Source organism: Neofelis nebulosa, chromosome 6 (genome assembly GCF_028018385.1).
Source record: "Neofelis nebulosa isolate mNeoNeb1 chromosome 6, mNeoNeb1.pri, whole genome shotgun sequence".
In the NCBI taxonomy this organism is placed as follows: domain Eukaryota; kingdom Metazoa; phylum Chordata; class Mammalia; order Carnivora; family Felidae; genus Neofelis; species Neofelis nebulosa.
The window spans coordinates 118,283,715-118,308,938 of NC_080787.1; the positions used below are offsets into that span (position 1 = coordinate 118,283,715).

Sequence of the window (25,224 nt, forward strand, 5' to 3'; positions counted from 1 at the left end):
AGCAGACTGCAAATATGTAACTACTACTTGGAAAAATTTAAATACAAAATAGTGCCTTAAATGGGAGCCAGATAGCAAAATACACATTAAAATTTTCTTATATGGCAGGAATGTATTCAAAATTTTATATGAAATATTCAAAACTATAATGTATATTACCAACTGTAGAACCCTCTAAGACTGTTCAGAATTATCATATATCCATTGCTTCCTTATATTTTGTACTTCATGTTTACATTTCTTAAAATATAATACAGACTTAATCGAAAGTAGTTGAGTAATTTAAATAGTAATTTGGGGTCGCCTGGCAGGCTCAGTCAGTTGAGCGTCTGACTTTGGCTCAAGTCATGATCTCGAGGTTTGTGAGTGCAGGGCCTGTGTCAGGCTCTGTGCTGACAGCTCAGAGCCTGGAGCTTGCATCGGATTCTGTGTCTCCCTCTCCCTCTGTCCCTCCTCCCCTCACACTCCATCTCTCTCTCTCTCTCTCTCTCTCTCTCTCTCTCTCTCTCTCTCAAAAATAAATAATAAAAGCAAAAAAAAAATTAAATAGTAGATATTTAGTATCTATGAGTACGATATGCAACAGAGAAGTTTAACTCATTTTTTAAAACTTAGAATAACCAAAGAGAGTATAGTTGAGTATATTTTTTAAAGGTGTATTCTTTCATTTTAGGAAAAAAAGAAAGGGAGAGGAAAAGAAAAAAACTTAATAAAGAAGAAAGTAAGGATGCAATACCTGATAACAAAGGTCTGGAACCCAGCAGAGAAACTCCAGAACAACGAGAAAACAAAGACAAACAGCAGCAGAAGAAGCGAAAGGTCCAAGACAAACAACAGAAATCGGTATCAGTCAGCACTGTACATTAGAGGGTCCCATGAGATTGTTGTAAACTCATGATGCTGCTATCTCAACCAGATGCCCAGGACAGGTGCTGTAGCCATTAGGACCACAAATGGACAACGTGTCAGTTACTGCTCAATCTAAACAACATTCCAAATAGTTGCTATAGTCTTCATACAAGCATAGTTAACAACAAAGAGCCAAAAGTTCAAAGAAGGGATGTTTTCAAATGGTTATCTTACATGCTTCTGTGCATTCCTGAGAGACAAAAAATCTTGTACATAACTATCAATAGGCTATAAGATGTAACAGCGTAATGATGACATCTGGAGAAGCACCATCTTTTCCCTATAAAAGTAATTGTTCAAGCTATTGCTTTAAGAAGCGAAAGATAGTTCTGCAAATTCAAAGATGCAGTATCCCTTCAAAGTAATATAAGAGATCAGGGAAGAGAAACAGCCTTGTTTTGTCCAGGAGATCTAGAGAGTGCTCAGATACTAGGGCCTGGCATTTGGAATCATAGAATTTCTCAGCACAGAAACAACCGTGTTAAGATTGGTTCTATTGCCCTCACCCTATCCTTCTGCAAGAAACATGAGAGTGTACACCAGAGTTAAGAATACCATATGGGATTGGAGAAAGGCAAAATGTGGAAGAAACCATAGCATTGGAGATGATTTCTGTGCTTTACAAGACTGTGAAGTGTTGTGATTACTGGGAACAGGTCTCCAATCTATGTCAGCACTGTGTGGTTCAGCCTCTGCTACCCCTCGGGTTATATAAGTCTGTAAACATGTACCTATAACTTCCACAAACAAAATCATACCTATTAGAAGAAAATTCTGATTTCATAGAAAACAAAAGCTAGAGCAAGGAGAATAGAACATGTTTGCAAAGTCATGTGTTTTCTGAGGGAAAAACAATGTTATTACCTGCTTAATGGTCCACCTGGAACTAAAAGGGATACTACTTTCTAACAAGGTGTATCTAGTAGGGGGGAAAGCCACCACAATAAATATATTTGTTGATAGTTTTTAAAGTTTTGTTCATTTTGTTTTATTGTTTGTTTTTATCGGAAAGCTGTTACTCTTACAAACTCGTGAATTAGGAAAGACGATTCTGTATCCTATGTAATTTGAACATACTACATTTCTCAATGTTTGTTTTTTGAATCCGCCTTTATGTAAGTACATAGAGATTTACTTATAGGATATTAGGAAATATTTATTCAACTTCTCTCTTACTCAACAAAATTCTACTATAGATGCATAGGCCTCCCAAAATTATTTCACTGCTCCCCATTCATTGTTTAGAAATTAGCATCTTTCCTTGTATGTCAGTTCCTCCTGCATCTTGAACATTTGGCCTTTTCTTCTCCATATTTTCTCAGTCTGTGGATCTCTTTTGGGGATTGAAGTCACCCTAGCTGAAGGCCTCACCAGTGTTTCACAGAGGACACAGCCAGCCCAGGGCAAGAAGAGGCATCTCTGGGCAAGCAGTACAGGAGCTCATGGCCCACCTTAACCTTCTGTTGTAATGGAAGGATGCATGGTTGCTCTGCCCACTACACGGCCTAGCCCTCTAAAGATCATGCTTCCTGAAGAATTGGCAATGAATCTGGCTTCTGGCTCCCTATCTCTGGTCACCCCTTTTCCACCAACTGTACTGTTCATGTGGACTGCTTGCCTTAATTCGTTTTTCATTTCTTTTTTTGTCTTCCAAGATATAAAATTTTTGAATGATGCATTTCTGTTTCTTATTCTGGTGTTTTCTTTTCTAGTCTGCATGAGATAAGTGTTTCAACCAACTAGATCGATTCCCAATGAACAAAATCAATTTTATGTTCAACTACAACTTATATCACCAAGGAGAAATAAAAATGTTCCCACAAAACCATATTAAATGGTATATTCCCATGTTCTAGAACTTTTGGATGGTTTCAGACACCATCTTTGTCCTGTGCTATCTGGTCAAGCTTAAGTTAAGGACAAATTATTTGTGTCTCTTTCTATGCTTATCACATCTCCATTCTTTCAAAAAGCAATTACTGGGAAGGTCTACGCCTGCAAATGAGGTGCTGGAAAATGCTAAATTAACAAGGATGTAAAAATTGTGGCAACGACTCTCAAGTCTTCCCAAGGGTTTTGACTCAAGACTTTTACCCCAGGATCCTCCAGAAAACAGCAGATAATCTAAATTCCTGATGCAGCACTTAAATAAAAATAGAATTATCACAAAGGAAAAAGAAATGAAAATTAGCATTAATATGCACATCTTGGGTGAAATATAATGAAGACAAAGATACCATTAATTTTAAATGTACCTGTAATAGGTCTTGAGGCACACAGAATCATTGTGATCTTCAAACTGACAGCCTACTTACCTTTGAGCAAGAAGTCATGATCAACTTCTGGCAAATTTCCCACACTAGTCACAGAACTCATTAGCTTCTGTCCTGATTCTGTCTCTGGGATCTGTTTAACTATTGATGGTAATGGATAGCTGGTAAATTCTTGGTTCAAAGAAAATGGAGAGAAAGTGCACAGCAACATAAATCCGTCTATATCAGATCCACACTCTTGGTCTCCAAATTCTGCTTCATAACTGAAGGGTGGTCTCTTTTCTATCATCAAAAGTTAGGTTCTGGTCCCAGGTGTTAACCATTGGCAAATCACCGAAGTGCTCTGGGTTTCTATTTCTTAAGTGCAACCTGAAAGAAGTCAGCTGGAGGTGATCACTGGCAGGGGAGCATGTGACCTCTCTGTTAGTTCAGGGTGATGCCCCTAATGAGTACTCCTCAGTGGTAGTGTTCTTTGGTTCCTCAACTCTGCTTTTTCCCAAAAGTGCACATGTATAGACTCTTAAAGGATACAGATTGAACTATGATGTTATTGACTTAAAAGTTATTCACATTCCTGGTTATTAAAATATTGAAATGAATAGCACTGAAAAAGAAAAAAAGGAATATGTAAATACAGCTAATGCCAGGAGGTTTCAAGATTTCTCCACAAAGGGAGATCTCAAAAAAAGTAGGACATTCTCCATAGCTAAAGTTAGGTGGGTCTGCGTTAACATCCCAGTTCTTTTACTTAACCGGTCATAACCTGTATGACCTTGAGCCAGTTGTATGGTTTCTCAGAGCCTCCATTCTTCATCTGAAAACTGGAAATGGCAACACGTACCTTGCGAAGTCGTTGGGGAATTAAAAGGTTCATCACTCAGTATAAAATAACTATTCTGTATGTAAATAAATATCACTAAAAAAGTAATGAATGACTAATTTGGGGGCGCCTGGGTGGCTCAGTCGGTTAAGCCTCCGACTTCAACTCAGGTCATGATCTCATGGTCCATGGGCTCGAACCCTGCATCGGGTTCTGTGCTGACAGCTCAGAGCCTGGAGCCTGCTTCAGATTCAGTCTCCCTGTCTTTTTGCCCCTCCCCCGCTCACACTCTGTCTCCCTCCTTCAAAAAAAAAAAAAAAAAAAAAAAAAATATATATATATATATATATATATATATATTTAAAATGGTCATCACTCAATATAACTATTCTGAATATAAATAAACATCACTAAAAAAGTAATGACTAATTTTGGAGCCCCTGGGTGGCTCAGTCGGCTGAGCATCCGACTAGATTTTGGCTCAGGTCATGATCTCATGATCAGGGGATCAAGCTCCGCAGTGGGCTCTGTGCTGAGTGTGAAGCCTGCTTGGGATTCTCTCTCTCCCTCTCTTTCCTGCCCTTCCCCCCCCCCCTCAAAATAAATAAATAAACTTTTTTTTAAATGTTTACACATTTACTTTTAAAAAAATAATGACTACTTTCACAAGTCACACACATAAATCAATTTTATTTCTTGACTAATGATAAGTGATAATATCCATATAAGCGTACACATGTAATAATTTCAAGTTATATATGTGAGAACCACGAAATTACATCAATAATAATAACTAAAAACACAAGTTTTGTCTTGAATCTTCTTAAAACTGAGAAATTACTCACTTTCAAGTATGCATATGTATTTTATCAGTTAGCATAAATAAAGACACCCCATCTTTCCCATGGATATATTTTAATAGCAGAGGAACTGACTAGACTTTTTCAAAACAGTGGCACTATTTCTATACAAATTAGGAGGGAAAAGTCCTCTTTCTTTTTTTTTTTAAACAATTTTTTTTTAATGTTTATTTTTGACAGAGCGACAGAGCATGAGTGGGGGAGGGGCAGAGAGAGAAGGAGACACAGAATCCAAAGCAGGCTCCAGGCTCTGAGCTGTCACCACAGAGCCCGATGCAGGGCTCGAACTCACAAACCGTGAGATCATGACCTGGGCTGCAGTCGGACGCTCAACCGACTGAGCCATACAGGCGCCCCGAAAAGTCCTCTTTCTAAGGGTGATTTGTTGCTTCTTATAATAGAGTTCATAAAATTGTAGCTTCTTTTGTGCAGCCTTTTACCCTTTGACTAAATTATATTCTGTAATTATCCCCAAAGCAGTCTGAGTGAGCTATTGATCTCCTTTTTTCACTCATATGTGAATTTAAGAAACAAAACAGATGAACATAGGGGAAGGGAAGGAAAAATAAAATAAGATAAAAACAGAGAGGGAGGCAAACCATAAGAGACTCTTAGATACAGAAAACAAACTGAGAATTGATGGAGGGAGGTGGGTAGGGCATGGCTAAATAGGTGATGGGAATTAAGGAGGGGACTTGTTGTGATAAGCACTGGGTATTATATGTAAGTGATGAATCACTAAATTCTACTCTTGAAACCAATATTACACAATACGTTAACTACCTTGAATTAAAAAAAAAAATCTTAGAAGAAAAAAAATGAGGAAATTGGGGCACAGGGAAGTGTCCACAGTCACGCAAGTAGCAACCAATAAGCCTGGAGATCAGTCTTCGCTCTAGCTGATTCCAAAGCCCATGTTCCTTCCCCTACATTATGTCCCTTTAAAATCATATTTATTATTCCTTCCAAGAATGTCCATGGCACACGTTGTGGAAGTATTTTCCTGTGATCTGAATCAGTACCTCATGAACAAGAATCTAAGAAGTCAAATCACAAAGGCCTTAACCAAGGATGACTCAACTCTGAATGTGTGTATAAATGTGTGTGTGTGCCTATATCCATGTCTGTCTGTCTTTGCGTGAGCTCCAGAGGGCCTGTGGGCTACCTGGTGGGGAAGTGAATGGGAGCAGGCAAGTATGTTCAGAGGGTAAGGAAAAATGAGAATTATGTGCCATCAGAAAAGACCATAGTTTGAACAGAAAAGGAACAGCACGTCAGCAGGTATGGCTCCTTGGGAAAGTCATGGATTACTGCAGCCCTTTATGACTGTGAACTGATGCTCTGTTTAGTTCTTTCTCTGTTTAGTTCTGTAAGCAGGGTATTTGCCAACATGACCCTCTTTTCATTGAGTTTCTGGTTAGAATTAAAATGATACAGGAAGAAACATCAACAAGTCTTTTTGCTATTGGACCTGCCCTAACAACTTCCTTTAGATAATGCCTCATTTTCTCCCAGCTACTTCAGACAATAATTATCAATATTTTAATTGCCACACCCCTTTTCTTGCCCATCTTGTCTCTCAAGCATTTCAGAGGCCCACATATTCATCATATAAACAGGTTAAAAAAAGAATGGAGAGGGAAGGGAAGAGAAAGGAAGGAGGGAAGGAAGAAAGAAGAAAGAAGACAAAAAATAGTAACCATTTTTATTTATAGTCATTAAAATATAGTTTTAAGAGAACCTCAACTAGTAAAAATATTCCATTCACTGGAAAATTGGAAACATGGTAATTTCAGAAGACAGAATTGCATGACCATAAAATAATCTGATATACCAACAGCTTGAAAAATAATCTTATGCTTCTGTATCTACAGTTGTATGCAATGAAAAATATTGTTGAAAATTATTTTCAGACCATACAAGATACTGAATCATCTACTGAAGATTAAATTTTATTTTTAAAAATAGAAAATTGGCAAATATGCATTAGAAAAAATTTCAAGCTAAGTGGAATAAATAATAAATTTAATTACCAAAGATTTCTGGTTAGTTGAGGTTTAACTGATATACTAGCTTTTATACTATTAATATCAGTTACTATTTTAGTTCCCCCTATCAAATTTCCATCGCAAATGGATTTTAAGTAAGAGATAGATTCTTCAACCAATTTAATAGCTCATTAAAAATTTTATAGGAGCATCTACCTCTATAATAAAATAATACAACACATTTATAAATGTTTTGAAATTATAAACACAATAAATATATAAGCTAATATTGTTTTTAGCCTGTCACTCGCTGCAGCAACAGATTGATTGCCTTTCCTCATTCTTCACACTGTTGACCTCACTGGACACTTTATTCATAGAGGAAATTACCCATATCTTTCCCAAGAAGGAGTTAATAAAAGTACTAATACTTGAGGTGACCACATATTTAAGAATGCAGCATGCAGCCTTTCCTTCTGGCATATTTTTCTTTAACTGTTATCATTGGAACTTTGTCAAAAATGGGGCAGGAGACATCACCACCACTTCACTTCGCAAATTTTGTGGTGCTCAGACATAATAACATAAGCTACTATGAAATTTTTAATCTATACCAGGAATATTTTTGAGTCAGTTGATGGTACTGTGCATGTTCTCTCTCCCCAGATCATGCATACTCTTGGTTGTTCCCAACCTCTCAAGAGGTAGGAAATTCTATACCAGCTCAGTCAAGCATTTGGCCATGACTGTCTCAGTATCTGAAAGGGAAAGGCAAGGCAAGGCAAAGCAAGGCAAGAAAGCAAAAGAAAAGAAAATACAAAGCTTCTGATTCTGAAAAGAAGGAGGGGGTGCTTACTTTCATCCTTATCTATAGATACTCTGTGATAACCATGCACTGCCTCTCGCCTAAAATGCTATGCCAAAAACAAAACAAAACAAAACAAAAACAAAAACAAAAACAAAAAACAAAAAACAAAAAAACATACTTCTAGCCTTGGAACTGGGCTCTCCCTGGTGGCAATGTCAATCATCCTAGCCTCTGGCCTCTTTCCCCACTTTGCTCCTGTACTTTGCTTGTTTATGTTTTTTGGTTGACTAGTTTAAGAAGAAGAAAAAATATTACCCAATGATTTAAAAATTAATGTAGGCATATGTTGGAAAAGAAATAGTTTAGCAAGTTCCTCTACTCTTAATATAAAACTATGGAAAGAATATTATTTACACTTCTTAAAGCAGTAGTTTAATAAAAACAAAAGGAGGGGCGCCTGGGTGGCTCAGTTGGTTGAGCATCCGACTTCAGCTCAGGTCATGATCTCACAGTTCGTGAGTTCGAGCCCTGCATCGGGCTCTGTGCTGACAGCTCAGAGCCTGGAGCCTGCTTCAGAGTCTGTGTCTCCCTCTCTCTCTGCCCCTCCCTTGCTCATGCTCTCTCTCTGTCTCAAAAATAAATAAAACATTAAAAAAAATTTTAAAAACAAAAAACAAAACAAAAGGAAACTAGGAAAATAAAAATAAAAACACTTGGTATTTAACATACAAGGAAATTTCTTCATGCGGTAACTATTTAGAAGCAGGTCCTATTTATCACTAAGTTTGCTCCTACTGATCTTTTTCCCATAGTTAAAAAAATAGTGGGGCACCTGGGTGGCTAAGTGTGTTGAGCACCCAACTTTTGATTTCAGCTCAGGTGATGATCTCAATGTCTGTGAGATCAAGCCTCTCATAGGGCTCTGCGCTGACAGCATGAAGCCTGCTTGGGATTCTCTCTCTCCCTCTCTCTCTGCCCCTCCTCTGCTCACACTCTCTCTCTCTCAAAATAAATAAATAAACTTTTTTGAAAAATGGGTATGATTCACTTCAGGAATACACCAAATGCTATAGGAAAATAGATTTTAGTGTTATCCAAACCATCAGTGAGAATAATTTATGATTCAAAAAAAAAAAAAAAAAAAAAAAAAAACAGAAGCAGATTCCTTAGGAAAGGGAGTCATTTTCATGCAAATTAATTCTAGTTTTCTTGATTGACATCCTAGCCCCTTTTTAAATGTTGGAGTTTTTAGAATGGAAGGGGAAAATGATTTATTGGAATAAACCAATATTTCTACTTGTCAACTGTGGAATATTTAAAGCATAGCTTAATATACAAATGTGTTAGGGCCTAGGGAATAGAATTTGTGTACCTGTATGATCCAATCAAATTTGAGATGGGATTATTTATACAAAAGAAGAGACCATTAGAACTTGCTGTTCTAGGTCTCCAGATTTCTAAATTTATCATGAAAAATCATCCTTCCCACAATCATCAGAAAAGATTGTTTGGTCATCGACATTCCTGCAATCCTAAGCAATCTGAAATTCCAGGCTAGTATCAGTTTTCTTGTCTCTATTCTTTCCACTCTCCAAAACAACCAGTCAATTAGATAATAAATAAAGACTAAATTGGCAAAGAAGAATTAAAAATTAATAAACTTAAAGAACAATTACTATAGGAGAGCATCATTTGTTTCAGGTTTAATATTTTGGGAATGAAATCACTTTGGGAAATGAATATAAAAACAATTAATAGAGGTACTCCCTTCCTGTCTTAGTCTGTTTAGGCTTCTACAACAAAGTATTAGAGACTGGTTAGTTTATAGATAACACTTTTGGAGGCTACAAGTCCAAGATCAAGGTGCTGGCAGATCTGGAATCTAGTGAGGACCCACTTTCTGGTTCATACATGGCACCTTCTCTCTGTGTCTTTGCATGGTACAAGAGGCTAGGGATCACTTTGGAGCCTCTTTCATAAGGGCACTGATCCCATTCATGAGGGCTCTGCCATCATGACCTAAGCACCTCCCAAAGGCCCCACCCACCTCCTAATACTATCTCATTGGGAATTAGGATTTCAACATACAAATTTTGAGGGGACACATTTAGACATAGCCCCATCCATTAATGAGGTGCCATTTAAATAAATGAAGAATGAAGCTATACATCCTTATTGTATAGCTAATTAGCAACAGTGCTTTGAGGGGCCAAAAGAGCTACCCAATTACACTTAGTGTTTTCCTATGTATGGGCTACATAAATATTTTTCTAAAATTTTCTATCAAGTCTCTGGGTAGAGGTTAAAGGCTTTGTGTTATTTTAATAATTGCTTTACCAACCCTTGTGTTCATAATAATTATTAATGTTTTCCAGTCTGTACAAATAATAAAACATATTATTGCTTCAGTAGCTACATAACTTTATTGGTTTTGATAACCAAAAAAAAATCAGAAAATGTGAAAATACAGTCTAACTTTGCAGAGATAAAGTGATTTAATTATCTTTTTGAGGGAAAATGTCTTTCTCTATGAAGGCAATCATGACTGAACCACTGAACTAGCCAGTAAAACTACACAAGACTCAATCATTAAGTTAAAAGTGAATTGAGAAGAATGCTTCAGAAAACCAATTAATTCTCAAACGACTTCTTAAAATGTGGGAAGAAAAATAATACTAAAGTAGGAGAAAATAATTAAGAGTGGAATCGCCTATGTATTTGAATTTGCAAAATGAAGCTTCAATCTTACTGCAAAGTGCTGCACTTACTTTCTGAAGATGCCACACCAGCCCTAATCCCAAACTGTCCTCAGTGCCTCCACAACCTTCATTGGATGCCACATTCCTGGCTTCTGTTTTGCAATGCCCCCAGCCCCCACCACAAACTCAGTGCTGGATTTCCCAATAGGAAGACTAAGCATGCTCTGAGGGACTCCGCAAAACAGAGGTAAGAAAAACAATTTTTGAGAAAAAAAAATGCTGTTTTATGTTACAAAACAATTTTTGAAAAGCAAATGCTATTCCACATGACCAAAGTGGTACGGAAGTAGTCACAATGGGAAAAATGAGAACTTTGTTGAACTTTCTCACACTGGTGTTACAGTTTAATATTGTTTTATTTTGCAACACATAGAGGAAGAGGATAACAGAATCTTTCAGCAGGAGGCCTTCACAACCTTGATGGAGCTTTACTTCACAAACACAACCACTTCGTCCCCCCCCCCCCTGCACTCCCCCGCCCAACAGCCAGTACTAAGCCTGGTTCAAGATACACCAGAGATTGTATCAAAACACAACTAACTGCTCTGTAACCTGGGTGCCTTGGGACAATCTCCAGTTTCACCTTTGACAGGAGCCAGATCTGTAAGCCAATGTATGGAGGCACAGTCACCCAATTCTACCTTGTGTTTCTTTCATTCTCTGTGCAGGGTAATTGCTGCAGGAATGCAACTCTTCCTTACAAGTAAATCATGTAAAACCTTACACGATTAAAAGAAAAAGCAAGAAAGAAAATGAAAAGGAAAAAAAGAGTCCTCATAATGAAGGGAAATGAAAGGAGTAACAGAGAACACACTAGAGAAACCCAGACATGCACACTGTTTCTAGTGCTCTGTAGCGTAACTCACACCCAGAGTAAACGGTCTTCACTTGGAGAAGCTGTCTCTCTATAAATAAACAGACCAATGTATCTTTAAAATGAAAAGGGCTTGGACTGTCATAATAGACATTGCAAAATAAATACAAAATAACATCTGGACCCAAAGCGTAGGATATAGTGGAGTGACACAGAGTGTTAACTTTTCTTAGTTCTGTTAATAAAGTATAGATTTCATTTTTTTATATTTAGGAAATGCTTCCCATGATTAACCAAACACAAACCAAAGACATCCTGAATTTAATTTAAAATCCCAAAGAATGTAATACTGTCTGTACACAATGTCTTTTCACAAGTTGGGCTAATCTTAGCGATACTTTAATTCTTTTGTTTTCTACTGTTAGATGCTAGGATAAGAAGTGTTCAATTACTAAGCCAATACATTTAAATATGAAAATAGTTGATTATTAGCTCTAATTATTATTGGCACTGGTAAACAAGAAAGCTATCATCTTTTTGCCTTCGGAAACCAAAACCTCCAATGTAATATACTAGGAAAATGAAACACTTCTATTATAAGAGAATATTACAGTAATTATTACATTTAAGTGTTATTCATTGCAACGACAAGCAAAAAGACCATGTTTTATGTGCTTCTCATAAACATCCAGCTTGGTATAGTGATCCCATTCACTTGTTTAGAGAGACCCTACAGCAACTGGTCAGGCTCTCTTCCTGTGCAAAATAATTACATGGAATGCTTGAGTTTCTGCTAATACACTTAAGGATTGTTAGATAGGTACTTGCCCAGGACTCACTTTGCTTATTTTCTGTAATGTTCTGATAGTATTTTTGTAGGTGACACCATAAGCATTGTATGTCCAATGCCAAAGAAACAGAAGCATTAGAAACTTATGTAACTTATGAGTAAATTGTAATACCTCCTAAAAAATGTTTATGCCTAATTTATGTAAATAATAATAATCAGCTAAATTATTCCAAACTCATATACTGTTATTTCTTGTTCCCAGTTCATAAATCATGATTTTTTTTTTTTAATTTCAGAGACAGCAAGAGAGAGAGAGAGCATGCAAGCAGGAGAGAGGGGCGGAGGGATAGACAATTCCAAGCAGACTCCACCCCCAGCAAGGAGCCAGACACAGAGCTCAACCCCATGACCTTGGGATCATGACCTATATGGAAATCAAGAGTTGGATGTTCAACTGACTGAGCCACCCAGGAGCCCCAAAAATCGTGATTTTTTTTAATGCAATAAATCTGTTAATAACTAGTGGGATAATAATTCTCATTTAGTCAAATAAGTATGTAAAAATATGTAATCTTGTATAAGTGGTTTTAAAAAGTGTACTTATTTCTCTGGACACCTCTTGGCTCAGTTGGTTAAGCAGCCCACTCTTCTTTCTTTTTTTTTTTTTTTTTTAATTTTTTTTTTTTAACATTTATTTATTTTTGAGACAGAGAGAGACAGAGCATGAATGGGGGAGGGTCAGAGAGAGGGAGACACAGAATCCGAAACAGGCTCCAGGCTCTGAGCTGTCAGCACAGAGCCCGACGCAGGGCTCGAACTCACAGACCATGAGATCATGACCTGAGCCAAAGTCCGCCGCTTCACCGGCTGAGCCACCCAGGCGTCCCTTAAGCAACCCACTCTTGATTTTGGCTCAGGTCACCATCTCATGGTAGGTGAGCTCCAGCCCCTCCTTGGGCTCTGAGCTGTCCTGGGCCTGCAGAGTCGCTTGGGATTCTGTCTCCCTCTCTATCTCTCTGCCCTTCCCTGCTCACATTCTCTCTCTCTCCCTCAAAAATAAATAAACGTTTAAAAAATGTTATTTCTCTTTCCATAAGCAGTAGTGTTTAGCAAAGGAAAACTGATGAGACATGGTCTGAGATACCCTAGCATCTACTAACTGTCTGCTCCCCAAGATACACGTTTATTGTATTTCTTACATATGACCTACAATACACCAGCAAAATGTGGGACTCGGTTTTCCTTTTAAAATTATCTTTTGAAAACAACAGTCATATTATTACATATATTTTTCTTTTTTTCTTATTTTTCTGATTAACCCAAACACCAGTTGTTAAAAGATGTTCTAAATTCTAGTCTGTCTTTTATCAGATACAGTTCTGCAAAAGTTGGAGGCAGGTCAGATTTACCCAGGCCACAAGTTGTAACAAGTTGAATAAATGGAGTCACTGGAGAACTCTAGGAAATAGGTCTGGGGTTGCCTTATTTAGTGAATAGTAGTGGAAAGAGCCCGCTTTGGAGATAGGAAGACTTGCATTTAAATCCTCCCACCACAGGTGGGCGGTGAGGCCAGTCAGGGCTGGCTCTCTGCTGGGGCCCCTGCGCGTACGTCTGGTGGGTCCCATGGCCAGCTGGCAGCCCCGGGGCCTCTGGGCCGAGGAAGCGGCCCTCGGTGGCGTCTGGGTGGCGTCTGGGGCCGCAGAAAGAGCTCCTTTGCCAGCGCTTGAGAGCAAGACTGCAGAACGTCTGGGGCTACGCGGAGCTGCTGGGGGTGAGTAGGATCCCTGGGGCTTGGCGCCTGAAGCCCCTTCCTCGCTGTCCCCCCAGGGGGCCGCCCTGCTGCGGGATACCTCCCTGGCTCGTCACAGTGACCCCACAAGAAGGAATGTCTTTCTGTAAAATGAGGAAACTAGACTGGTCCACCACTCCGGTGGTCCCGATGATAATGTGATGACGGGAAGCGTGTGGCTCGCTTGGTGCGCTGTATACACAGTGAGCTCTGCAACTCCCCCGCCCCCGCCCCCAACTCTCCGCAACCCACCAGGTGCTCCTACTTTCCAGCCAAGACTGTTGAGGCTAAAAATTGTGGCTGGAGAGGCTAGCCCAGGGCTACACGCAGCTCAGAAGCCAGGATATGAACCCTGAACTGACCCATGTCCCTGGCCCGGCTTTCTGGGCTTGCGCGCCTGTTGGGATCTAGTAGGGGTCCTTCCCATCTTCAAAACTGGGAAGAACAACCCAGTTCTAGAGTCTTCCAGAGAGAGGTGGGGGCATTTGATGTTCCTTCCCACCTCACTGTACTCTCCCTCGAGAAGAAGTCCGCCCCTGTCCCATGGTTCCAATATGCATCCAGCAGCCAGGGGTAGAGTGGGAGGGGCCTTTAAAAAGAAAAACTTTATTTCAGAAAATCGAAACATATAGAAGTAAAGACAAAAGTACCACCAGACCCTCAAAAAAAAAAAAAATACAATACAATACAGTAAAATAAAATAAAATAAAAATAAATGCTTCCACCATAGACTAACCTTATTAAGTTCTTTGAGTCTTGGTATCCTCTTATATAAAATGAACTTATGATTACAGACTACAAACCTGAACTAATTTCTCAAGTATGAGTAGTTCTTTGCCAGTGAAACAAGATAGGAGAGGATTCATGGCACCACAGGCCATGAGTCTGGCATGAAAGAGCATACACTGTTTGGGGAACTCTAAGTAGCATGTGTGTTCTCTGACAAGAAACTAGGGAGGTGCATGAGTAGAGCACAGATGACAAACAGCCTTCTGTGTCATGCACAAGACTTTGGACTTTATCTTGAAAACAGTGATGAGTCTGGTAAGGAGTTTAAGAAGAGCAGTGGGATGATTCTTTTTGCCTCACAAGATGCCTTTGGCGGCAATGACTGGATGGAATTTTTTAACGAGTTAAGAAAAGAAGATTCCGATGAGCAGCAGTTTTAAGTGTATGGGTATAAAATTGTATTATTTAACTTCCAAATAGCTAGAGCATGAATTAACTCAGAAAGAGGTGAAGGAGAGGAGGGGTTAGATACCAGGGATCATTTGGAAGTAGTAGCCACAAAACCGGTAGGAGGAAGCAGGTGAGTGAAGCGCTTGTTTTTCTTGGTGGACCTGAGGGGGCAAGGTCACTCACTACCCAGGGAATCTGCCACAGGCAAGAGTAGAATTGCTTGTTTGCTTTGTTCTTTTTAAGATGTGTGAAACATTCACTGGAGATGGACTCAAGGGAATCTGAAATATAAGTCTGTTCTTGATTAAAATGTATGAAATGTGGAGATATTGATTGAAGAATAATAATCATCTAATAAATAAATCTGAGGGCATGGGTGAGTGGACCTGAGGAGAATACAGTTAAAGAGAAGAGACTGAACAACTAGCAATATTTAACCAGAGAGCAGAGGCCAAGGAGGTGGTGGAGGAAACTGAGACAGCCAGACTGAGAGGTAAATAACAAACAGAGAAAATGGTAACACACAGACACTGGGGTTGAGAATCAAAAGAAGGTATGAGTATACCGAACGCCATAACAAAATCAATTGATCTGAAGACCCCTGTGTTCCTGGAATCTGGAACATCTTTCCAGGTACTCATCTGGTCATCTGCTCATCTTTCAGAAGTTGTTTCCAAAAAGCTGTGAGGATTCAGACCTCAGTGTATTGAGAACAGAATGGGAAGTAGGAAATGGCAGATGTGAAATGTGGGCCATGCAACAGAGGAACCATTTTGGTGGTGCAGTAAGAGGAGCTCTCAGAGCAGGACCTGGAGCCAAGGTGTGATTTACTTGGGTCCACTTTATGAAGACAGAAATTAGACTGGAGCATGTTAAGCCATTACAGCAGAAGAGAAAAAAGAATTTCTTTTTTTTTTTTTTAATTTTTTTTTCAACGTTTTTTTTTTTATTTATTTTTGGGACAGAGAGAGACAGAGCATGAACGGGGGAGGGGCAGAGAGAGAGGGAGACACAGAATCGGAAACAGGCTCCAGGCTCCGAGCCATCAGCCCAGAGCCTGACGCGGGGCTCGAACTCACGGACCGCGAGATCGTGACCTGGCTGAAGTCGGACGCTTAACCAACTGCGCCACCCAGGCGCCCCGAAAAAAGAATTTCCTAGCTTGACAGACAAGGAGTAGAATTATGCAAACCTGTAATAAACTAAAAGTGCAACTAAAAATATTGTATTAAGTACGGTGGACAATTACCAACTTAAACAGAATTGCCATTCTAATCTGTTTCTCCCAGTTTTCTCTCAAATGCCCATATCATTTCATAATTCTCAAAGATGATTTTTTTTAACTTCTCCTTTATTTCACTGTCTCCTTTTTTATAAAAACACATTTGGCAATGTTAATTCACCTTAAATGGTCTTTCTATCTGAAACCAACCTATATATTTACTGCCCTCCTTCATACCTAGGTCAAGTTTCTCAACTTTTAGGCAACATTGCCTACTCAACTTTTGTCCAAAATTTACATGAATTTCTACTTTTTTATGTGACTTTATAAATGAATTACAGATACAATAAAAAATGGATGTAATAGTCCTTTTAAAAATGTGAAATACAAAGTACAGTAATAAAATATATAAAATACATATTTAATATAAAGTATAGAAACATAAAGTGTAACAATATTACTCATATCATTTTAAGGATTCCTTATTGCCTTCTCAGTCATGTCGTAAGCCGGTGTTTGAATCATGAATAACATGAAATCAGTAACAAGAAGAAAAACTGTTTATGGCAATTTATGACTATCTACTAGAAAAAAAATTAAGAAAAATTAAGATCTATGAAGCATTATTTTATATTAAGCATACATTTTTTTCCATACTTGCTTTTCTTTATTTCAAATACATGCAGTGGCAGCCCACTGGTTACAGTCCTGTTTAATGAAATCTGTTCTATTTTGTTATAGTTTATAACCCCATCTTTCACGTATTGGCACACTTTCAGCTATGCTATTAAAAATTAGATGTTTTATTAATGTGTTTAGTTGCTGATAGGAAGCATCTTGTGCTCAGTGTATTCAGCAAAAATAGAGCTAAATTGTCTCCATTAACTTATTTGATGTCTAAAATCAAAAACCTAATATAATGCTTATAGTATAGATCCAATGATAAATATAGAATTTTAGTCTTCCGCTCAATTGAAACGTAGGTAACCGGTAAAAATCTCCTATCTTCAAAGTTCCCCTGAGTAAATAAAGAAAAGAGAAACACTTGTTTTCAAGTCAGATCCCAAATCATAAAATCAAGTATCAAGGATCAGAAAAGCAAGCAATTTTCTCATATCTCTTGTACATTAAAAAAAATTATCACCTTTATCACCTTCTCAAAAATGCTCATTTTTCTTAAATTCCCTTATTTTTAAAACATATTTTCTTTTGCCTAAATCACAGGGCCTATCCTGGGGAACAAAGGTAGATTCTGAAGACTACACTAAAGCTGTATGTTTATACCTGACAAAATTCTAAAACTAGTATTAAGCTATCGATGTGGTAGCAAGGCCAGACTTTACTGTCAAAAGGGACCGTACAGGCCACCTGGAATCTCCACACGTCTCAGACATCAGGAGCTGCCTCAAAATTTGCACCTTCCTGTCATGTCCATTTTTTTGTTTGGTTGGTTGCTTTGGGAGGGTTTTTTTTTGTCTTTTTTTGGTAAGAGTTTTTAAAGTAATAAATTAGGGAAATATCATAGACCATATCTTGAATTTAACAAGGGATTTGACAGAGTTTCTCTGGATATTTTTGTGAGTAAGATTTACAGAAGCAGCTACAATTAGATGGCTGAGCCACTCGGTGTAAGGAACAGTGATAAAATTATCTATGTCAGCCTGCAGATTCTATAATGGCACACCAAAGTCTTTGCCCTTCATCCTTTACTGTTAGTTCATCTCAGTAGCTTAGATGGAGCTAAAGAAAGCATGCTTATCTAAATTTGAAAAAAATAAGACAGTGCTGAGAGAAATAACTGATAGGTTGGATAAGATTAAAATTGTAAAACTAGAATGTAGATGGGGACCAAAACGATACAATCAATAAGAAAAGAAAGCCTCGATCCACATGAAAGTACTAGGAACTACACAGGAACAAGAGAGTTAATGGCTATTGGCATAAGGAAGAAAAAAAAAATCAACTCTTCAAGGTTTTACTTGATCACAAGCTTAATGGGAGCGATGCATCTGATATGGTGCCTAAAGGATCTAGTGAAGGAGCAGTGCTGTGGACAACTTGCCATCCCTCAGGGCTGCTGCCATTTTCACCTTAGGGTCAAGTCGTGGGAACTAGCTCATCTGAGTGTCTGCACATTTCTTCAGAGGCCCATAATAAAATCCCGTTAACAATTTGGAATCTTGAATACAATCTTGAATACAATTTGTTTGTATTCTCATGCCACTACCTGCTCAAGTTCAACCCTGAGCTTTTTTAGGAAATGTGAGGCCACGGAATCCCAGCACATGAGGATTAAACACCAGCTACCCTCTCCAGCCCGCCCCTGTCTTGAGAGAATCATTCAAACGGACATGGAGGGCTCAGTTTACAAAGAGTTTGGTCATATGTTGGATTCTAGGTATGGGGTTAGGAGAGATGAAAGTGAGGAGTGGAGGAAATTCAATTCAGACATGAAGCAACACAGATGAAAGAGGGAAAGGATCAAATGTCGGTGGGTGACCAAGGATGAGAGGGATGTTCATGGAGGAAGAGGAAGCAGAGAATGAAACTTCCTTCTGCTGTTTTTAAAGCTTAACTTCTCCTTGAAACTCAGGACATCAAGCATAATCATGCTTTACACTTACACTCAACTGCCATTTTCTGACTCCCTACTCGCTGGCTGCACATTTATCAAAGCCTTGAGCAGACCAATCACCAGCTCACCTTTTCACCCCTGTTTCTACTGCATCTTGGATGACTGTCTGTTCTGTGTAGCTAGTATGTTCAATGCCTCAACCTCATTGTCTATATACCTCTATTCGGACACCCTGGACCATACCACATTCAGAATTCTTCCAGTTTTGGATTTATAATTTCTGGATTGCCACTCTCCACAATCTCCCAAATTTTCTGCTTCCTCAATGTGCTGGTCCACAGATAATATTCTTCAGTCTCGTTAAGGACTTGTTCCTTTAATTTATCTTAATTTTTCATCCTCCTTCTGATTTCATTCAGCTATTCAGCTCAGCTTCATTTTTCTCATCATAGTTAATGTGAGGATTAAGAAATAAATTATGTAAAACACACAGCATTGCTCCTTGCTAAGAGTAGGCATTAAATGATCATTATCAATGCTGGTCCACAAACGCTCATGATTTATTACTTAATAAACTCCCTTGCCATTACTGTCAATGTCCTTGCTCTTAACCCTTCTTCTGCATCTAATTAGTAAAACTCTGGCCTTGGATCAACCAGTCACTCCTCTTCCAGTTTCATATCTGGCTGCCAAGCTACTGAAAACAAATGTCACAACCATGAGGACTGATGCCACTACAAATCCATGGTCTGCCCCACCAGTTGAGCTATTAACATTACACAGTAAAGCTTCTGGTCTGCTTCTCTTATTCCCCACAATAACATCTTCAAACATTCACTCTGATTTTCTCCATCACACTCAGAAAAATGAATTCTACTTTAGTAAGAAAATAGTGACCACCATGCAAGAACATTCCCTACCTACTGTCTCTCCCTATAATACAAATGTAAATACCGTTAGAGCTAGACTTACCCCCTTCTCTTTCTGTGTTAGCTAAGTGGGTGTCCTGCATTTTGAATGTCAATCCTTCCATCTGTTCTTTGAAGGACATCTTTCCATTTCTTTGGAACCTTATTAAATCAGTATATTTCCTTTCTTCTGATTCTCTAATGTCTCTTTTTCTTTCAGTATGTCCCATCTTGTCTCTGTATTTCCTAGTGATCCCTTTATTTTTCCTTTTCTTCTTAGAGCCAAGTTGCTCCAAAGACCAATATGTTCTTACCTCCATTTCCCCATTTCCTAAGACTGTTTCCACCACTGTTTCTGTGCTACTTTATCTCCATTAAATCCAGTCTTACAAACATCTTTCTAATTGCTAAAAGCAGCAGACATGGCTCAGCTCTTACCTTTCACTACCTCTCTACTATTCATATTATTTATCATCTTCTTGAAATCATTTCCTTGCATGATTGTTATGACATCAACTACTCTTGATTTTCCTCCTTTATCTCCCATATAGAAAATCTCATTCATTTACAGGATTTTAACTACCATTGATTGTTAATACCTCCACATCTAAATCTCCAACCCTGGTCCAGTCCAGATCCATGTAGCCAATGGATAGTTCAAGAAAAACAAACAAAGCTTCTTGATTTGGATGCCATATAACATTTCAAACCTATTACATCCCAAATTGAACTCCCCATCTTCCTCCTACCTTGAAATTTGCTTATCTTCTTTTTTCCTATCTTGGGAAACTACCACATCCCAAACATTTTGTCAAGTCATAGATTGCATCCAACCTTCACATTTATCTAGTTATTGAATTGTCAATTTTTCCCATAATATTCCTTAAATCCATAATTTTGTTATTATTATCCTATGATGACGGTTATACACTGGCATTCTCCGTGTAGTTTTCTACAAGACATTCCTCATTGTGTCTGCCCAAAGTTACTGGAGTCATACTCATCAACCACACTGCTGCCAGGTGTCCTCCCGATTGAAATATTCCCCCAAAGCTCTCCATTGCTTTTAAAAACTTACTAACAACTTCCACTTATTAAAAACTCACTATTTAAGTAAATACTTATGGGCTTCTTTGCTCAGAAGCCCCTGGACAGTCTCATAATGTGAGGGACTTCCCCTCTCATGCAGCCCTGTGCAAGCAATGCCCAATAAAGCTTTCTGTGTGTTACTGCTCTTCATGGGCTTATTTTTTCTTGATGAACCCCAAGTCCCTTGAACCCTAGCAATAACCATGCTATACTCATTTGAGGATGAAATCCAAACTTTATAGCAGACCCTGTTAGAGAATTCATCGTCTGGTCTCTGTTTCTCCAGCCTCATTTCTTGCAAACACTCTTCTTTGTACCTGCAACATTCCAACAGTAACCTATTAATTGCATTTCCTTAAATGGCCATATTCTGTCTCATCTTTGTGCTGTGATAACTTCTTTGTTGGGATAATAAAATAATGCCCAAATATCAGTAGAAGAATTTAACTTAACCAAGGTTAATAAAAGGTCTGATAACTGTGTCTGCTGTATTCCTCAGAGGAGGCTCAAGTCAATAATTTATTTTTTGAACAGTAATCAGTGCATTCTTCCTCTGTGCCTGGCATTCTTCTGGGTACTCGGAGTACATCAGTGAATAAAATAAACATATGCCAAAAAAAAAAAAAAATCCCTGCACTGTGAAGCTTCATTCTGGAGGGAGATAGAGTGGCAGTTGGCAAATTTAAATATAGTGGATTTTAGATTTTATAGTGGATTAAAGAAGATTTGGGGGAGGTGACATTTGAGTTTTAAGATTTTACTCTGAGATAAATGGGGAGCCACTGGAAGTTTTGAGCAAAGAAGTAGCATAATCTGACTAATATTTCAACAGAATCACCCTGGCTTCTAGGCTAAGAATAGATATTAGAGGGAAAGGAACAAAGGAAGCAGCTGAGAAAAGATGGTGTCTTAGAATAGGGTGGTGGCAGCCATGCTGGTATAGAAGGTCAGATCCTGGAATTATTTTGAAAACAGAGCTCCTAGATTTGCTCATACATTACAAGTGGGGTGTGGAGGAAATGAAGGAGTTAAGCATGACTCCAGTATTTTTTGATGAGAGCAACTAGAAGGATTGAATGGCTATTGACTGATGGGGAATACCATGGGTAAGGCCTTAGCATTTATTCTCTCTCCAAGCATAACTTTTCTCCTCAATGAACTACAGGCATTATTGTATTATCAACACTTTCAAAAACCATCTTGATCCCTGGAGAAAAAAATGATTTGAACCAAACAATCTCATCTCAAATTGTACAATAAAATAATGACAAGTTGGATGGATCAGTGTGTTCTCGATACTCTGATAGTCCATATGGTCTAAAGCATAGTACAAATCAAATTGCATCCATAATAAATGAGTCACAAACAGGAACTGTTTAAGGCTTGCAAAAATACAGTATAAATACAAGTGGATTTTAAGATTTATTGTGAAAAAAAGCTGTTTTTCTTTACTTTGTTTTATAACCCTTCTCTCTTCTATTACCTTCTAATTTGTCATTCTTTTCTCCTTTCAAAAATTGTATTTTGTCCTGGTTTCTCATTGGTCCACTAAATTTTGAAGGCATTGGTTTTATCCTGAAGTCAAAATGTGATTTCTGGAACATATGTGGATTAAAGTTCATCCAAATCCATCATGTTTTATTTTAATCAGTTTCCTATTAGCAAAGCAAAAAGTGCCAAACCTACTACAAAGTATAATTGGTAACAGAAGGGTGCTGGTGACTCTCATTCAGAGTTGGTGGAATGGGTACTTGACTCATGACTTGCCCAGGGAAAATATTCACACTGCTTCAAAAATTGAAAAATCCTAGGATGAGAAAATGAAATGTTTATGTCAGCCTGAAAAAAAAAAAAAAAAAAAAAACAATGGTTATTGTAAAGCCAGAATACTTAGGACCTCTATATTATATCTAAAAACTGACGTTAGGCAAGTCATTTAACCTGAGTCATAGTTTCCTGAGGTGCAAGGCATCTTTCCGTAGTTTTTGTCTTTCTTTTCTTCTTGCTTCTCTTCGTCTTTTTCCTTTCATATCTTTCTTTCATTCCCTCTCCCCATCTCACCTTCACTCTCTCTTTTTCTTCCTTCCTCCTTTCCTCTCTGCCTTCCTTTTCTGCTTCCTTTCTGCCTATTACATCTCATGCCATACGGGATTGAGAGAAATTTCAATAAAAAACATATCCAATGAAATAATGGGAAAATGAGAATAGGAATAGAAAGCCAAGAGTACAAATAAATACAAATCTGTCACCATAAATAGCACCGAAAGAGCTGTAATAGTTGATCTGTAAGCAATTAAATGTTGAAAAGATTTAGCTTAGGTTACTCTACCTTGATTGGAATGAAGATATTCAATCACTACTGTCAGCTGGCTAGGAGCAATCACACCCCCTTGTGGAGGGGTTTGAAGTTCTCAGTTCCCAGTCAGCTCTAGCATTTGCACACACGAGATAGGTTATTCCTGCTATTAGGGCCTTTCTAAAATTCTCCCTATTCTATGCACTTCCTAGGTAGATAAACACTGGCAGTGTGTTTAACCTCTCTGAAATAAGTTTCATTATCTCTAGACACTGAAATAAACATAAATCTGTATATTGCTATAAAAACAAAATATATATGAAAGTCTTTGTATTCATTTTCTATTGCTGTATGGCAATATTGCCACAACCTTAGAGGCTTAAAACAACACAAATTTATTATCTCAAGTTCTCCATGGGCCAGGAGTCCAAATGTTATCATTTGGAGCACAGAGTTCTCTTCCAAGCCTATTCAGATTGTCAGAAGTCTGCTCCCTGCAAGTATAAGACTGAGGTACCCATTTATTTTTATTTTCTTCCCATTGGTTGGTGACCAGAGGCCACCTGCAGTTCTTTGCCATATGGTTCCCATAGTCAGGCCACAACGCAGATGTTTGCTTTCTTCCAGGCCAGGTGAAGTGAATCTGTTGATGTTTTATTTGTTTGTTTGTTTTTTGTTTGTATGTTTTTAATGAACTCTTTTAAGAATTCATTCAGGAGCTCCTGGGTGGCTCAGTTGGTTAAGCATCTGACTCTCCATTTCAGCTCAGGCCATGATCTCGCTGTTCATGGGATTGAGCCAGTGTTGGGCTCTGCTTGGGATTCTGTCTCTTCTCTGTCCATCCCCCACTCACGCTCTCTCTTTCTCAAAATAAGTAAATAAACTCAAAAAGAAAAGAGTTTATTCAGTTAGGTCAAGCTCACTAAGAATAATTTCCATTTTGATATTTATCAGTCAACTGGTTAGTGACCTAAATCATAAGAGTGAAATCCCATCATACTCACACTACACCCACTCATTGGGTGCAGGTTATACTAGGTCATGGGTCACTGGGTGTCTCTTAGAATTCTGTCTGTTGAATGTAGCATACCATGACACCCACTCTCTGCAAATAGGACATTTAAAACAAGATTTTATCAAAAGTGCTGCCTGGTTTAATCTTTTTGACACACCAGAATCTTGACTCTATTGAATAATCGGTTCAGTCTAGGTACCATTTCAGCAACGTGTTACCTCCAGAATTTCTCAAATTCAAACATTTTTGTGTCCTTCATCTATCTCTATGATACACTTAAATATTTGTTAACTATCTGCTGTATGCTGCATACAGTGCTGGGCAGTGGTGACAATAAAATAGGCGTGGCTTTAGGCTTCACAGAGCTTATCACTAGTACTGGCATAATAAAACAAATAAACACCCCACCCCCCAAAATAAGAGGGATACAATCTTTTCTAAATATGGTTAGAGCTTTCAGTCAATGAAAGGCGTTTAGCAGAGTAGTGACATTATTCAGATAGTAATTTTAGAAGATGGCACTGAACATTATTAAGAAAGTAATGTTTGTTGAGAATGACTGGACCCATTTATGAAATTGAGTATTTGGTACTCTTTACCACACACAAACATATAACTATGTTGGCTTTAGCAAGAACTCAAGCATCTTTCATCAGCCTACCTTAAATTCTACTTACAATGAAGAAGAACAACTCTAGTTTAATTTTGTTCGAGGCTTGAAGCACTGTATTGGGCCACAGTTGTAGCAGGTGCCATTAAGATATATCTGTGGCAGTCTAGTCACTAAGACCCCTCTTTTTAGGGATGCTTCTTGCCAGTAGATGTGATCTCAACTGGAATTTTATCCAACTGGAATGACTCATCACTTAGAATTAGTTTGGCTGTATATAAAAATAATAATAATAATAATGACTCAAACAAGATTGTTTATTTCTATGTCATGTTTAAAAAAAAATCCTGAAGATATGTGTTCTGTGGCTGGTCCTGGGCTCCATGATGCCATAAACTCAGGTTCCATGGACCTCACCTCATTCCTTCTACCTCATGCTCCAAGGGAACTGGTCAAGTTCCAGCTGGACTCCATAACAGCCAGCTGAAAAGAAGAAGACCTGAAAAAGAAAGGAGGCAAA

At 38.2% G+C, this 25,224-nt stretch overlaps 1 protein-coding gene across 2 annotated transcripts in view; it reads left to right on the plus strand.

Annotated features, from left to right (window-relative positions):
• Positions 1-2,587, plus strand: part of RSPO3 (R-spondin 3) — an 87,815-nt gene extending 85,228 nt beyond the window's left edge. Inside the window, exons 5-6 of one of the 2 annotated variants that reach the window (XM_058735184.1) lie at positions 674-843; positions 2,232-2,587. In XM_058735184.1, the coding sequence (XP_058591167.1) occupies positions 674-843; positions 2,232-2,267 (206 nt within the window). In that variant the 3' untranslated portion in view covers positions 2,268-2,587. Of the gene's footprint in view, positions 1-673; positions 1,881-2,231 lie in introns of those variants that run through there. The other variant, XM_058735186.1, reaches the window with a different exon arrangement.
• The last annotated feature ends 22,637 nt before the right edge of the window (positions 2,588-25,224 follow it).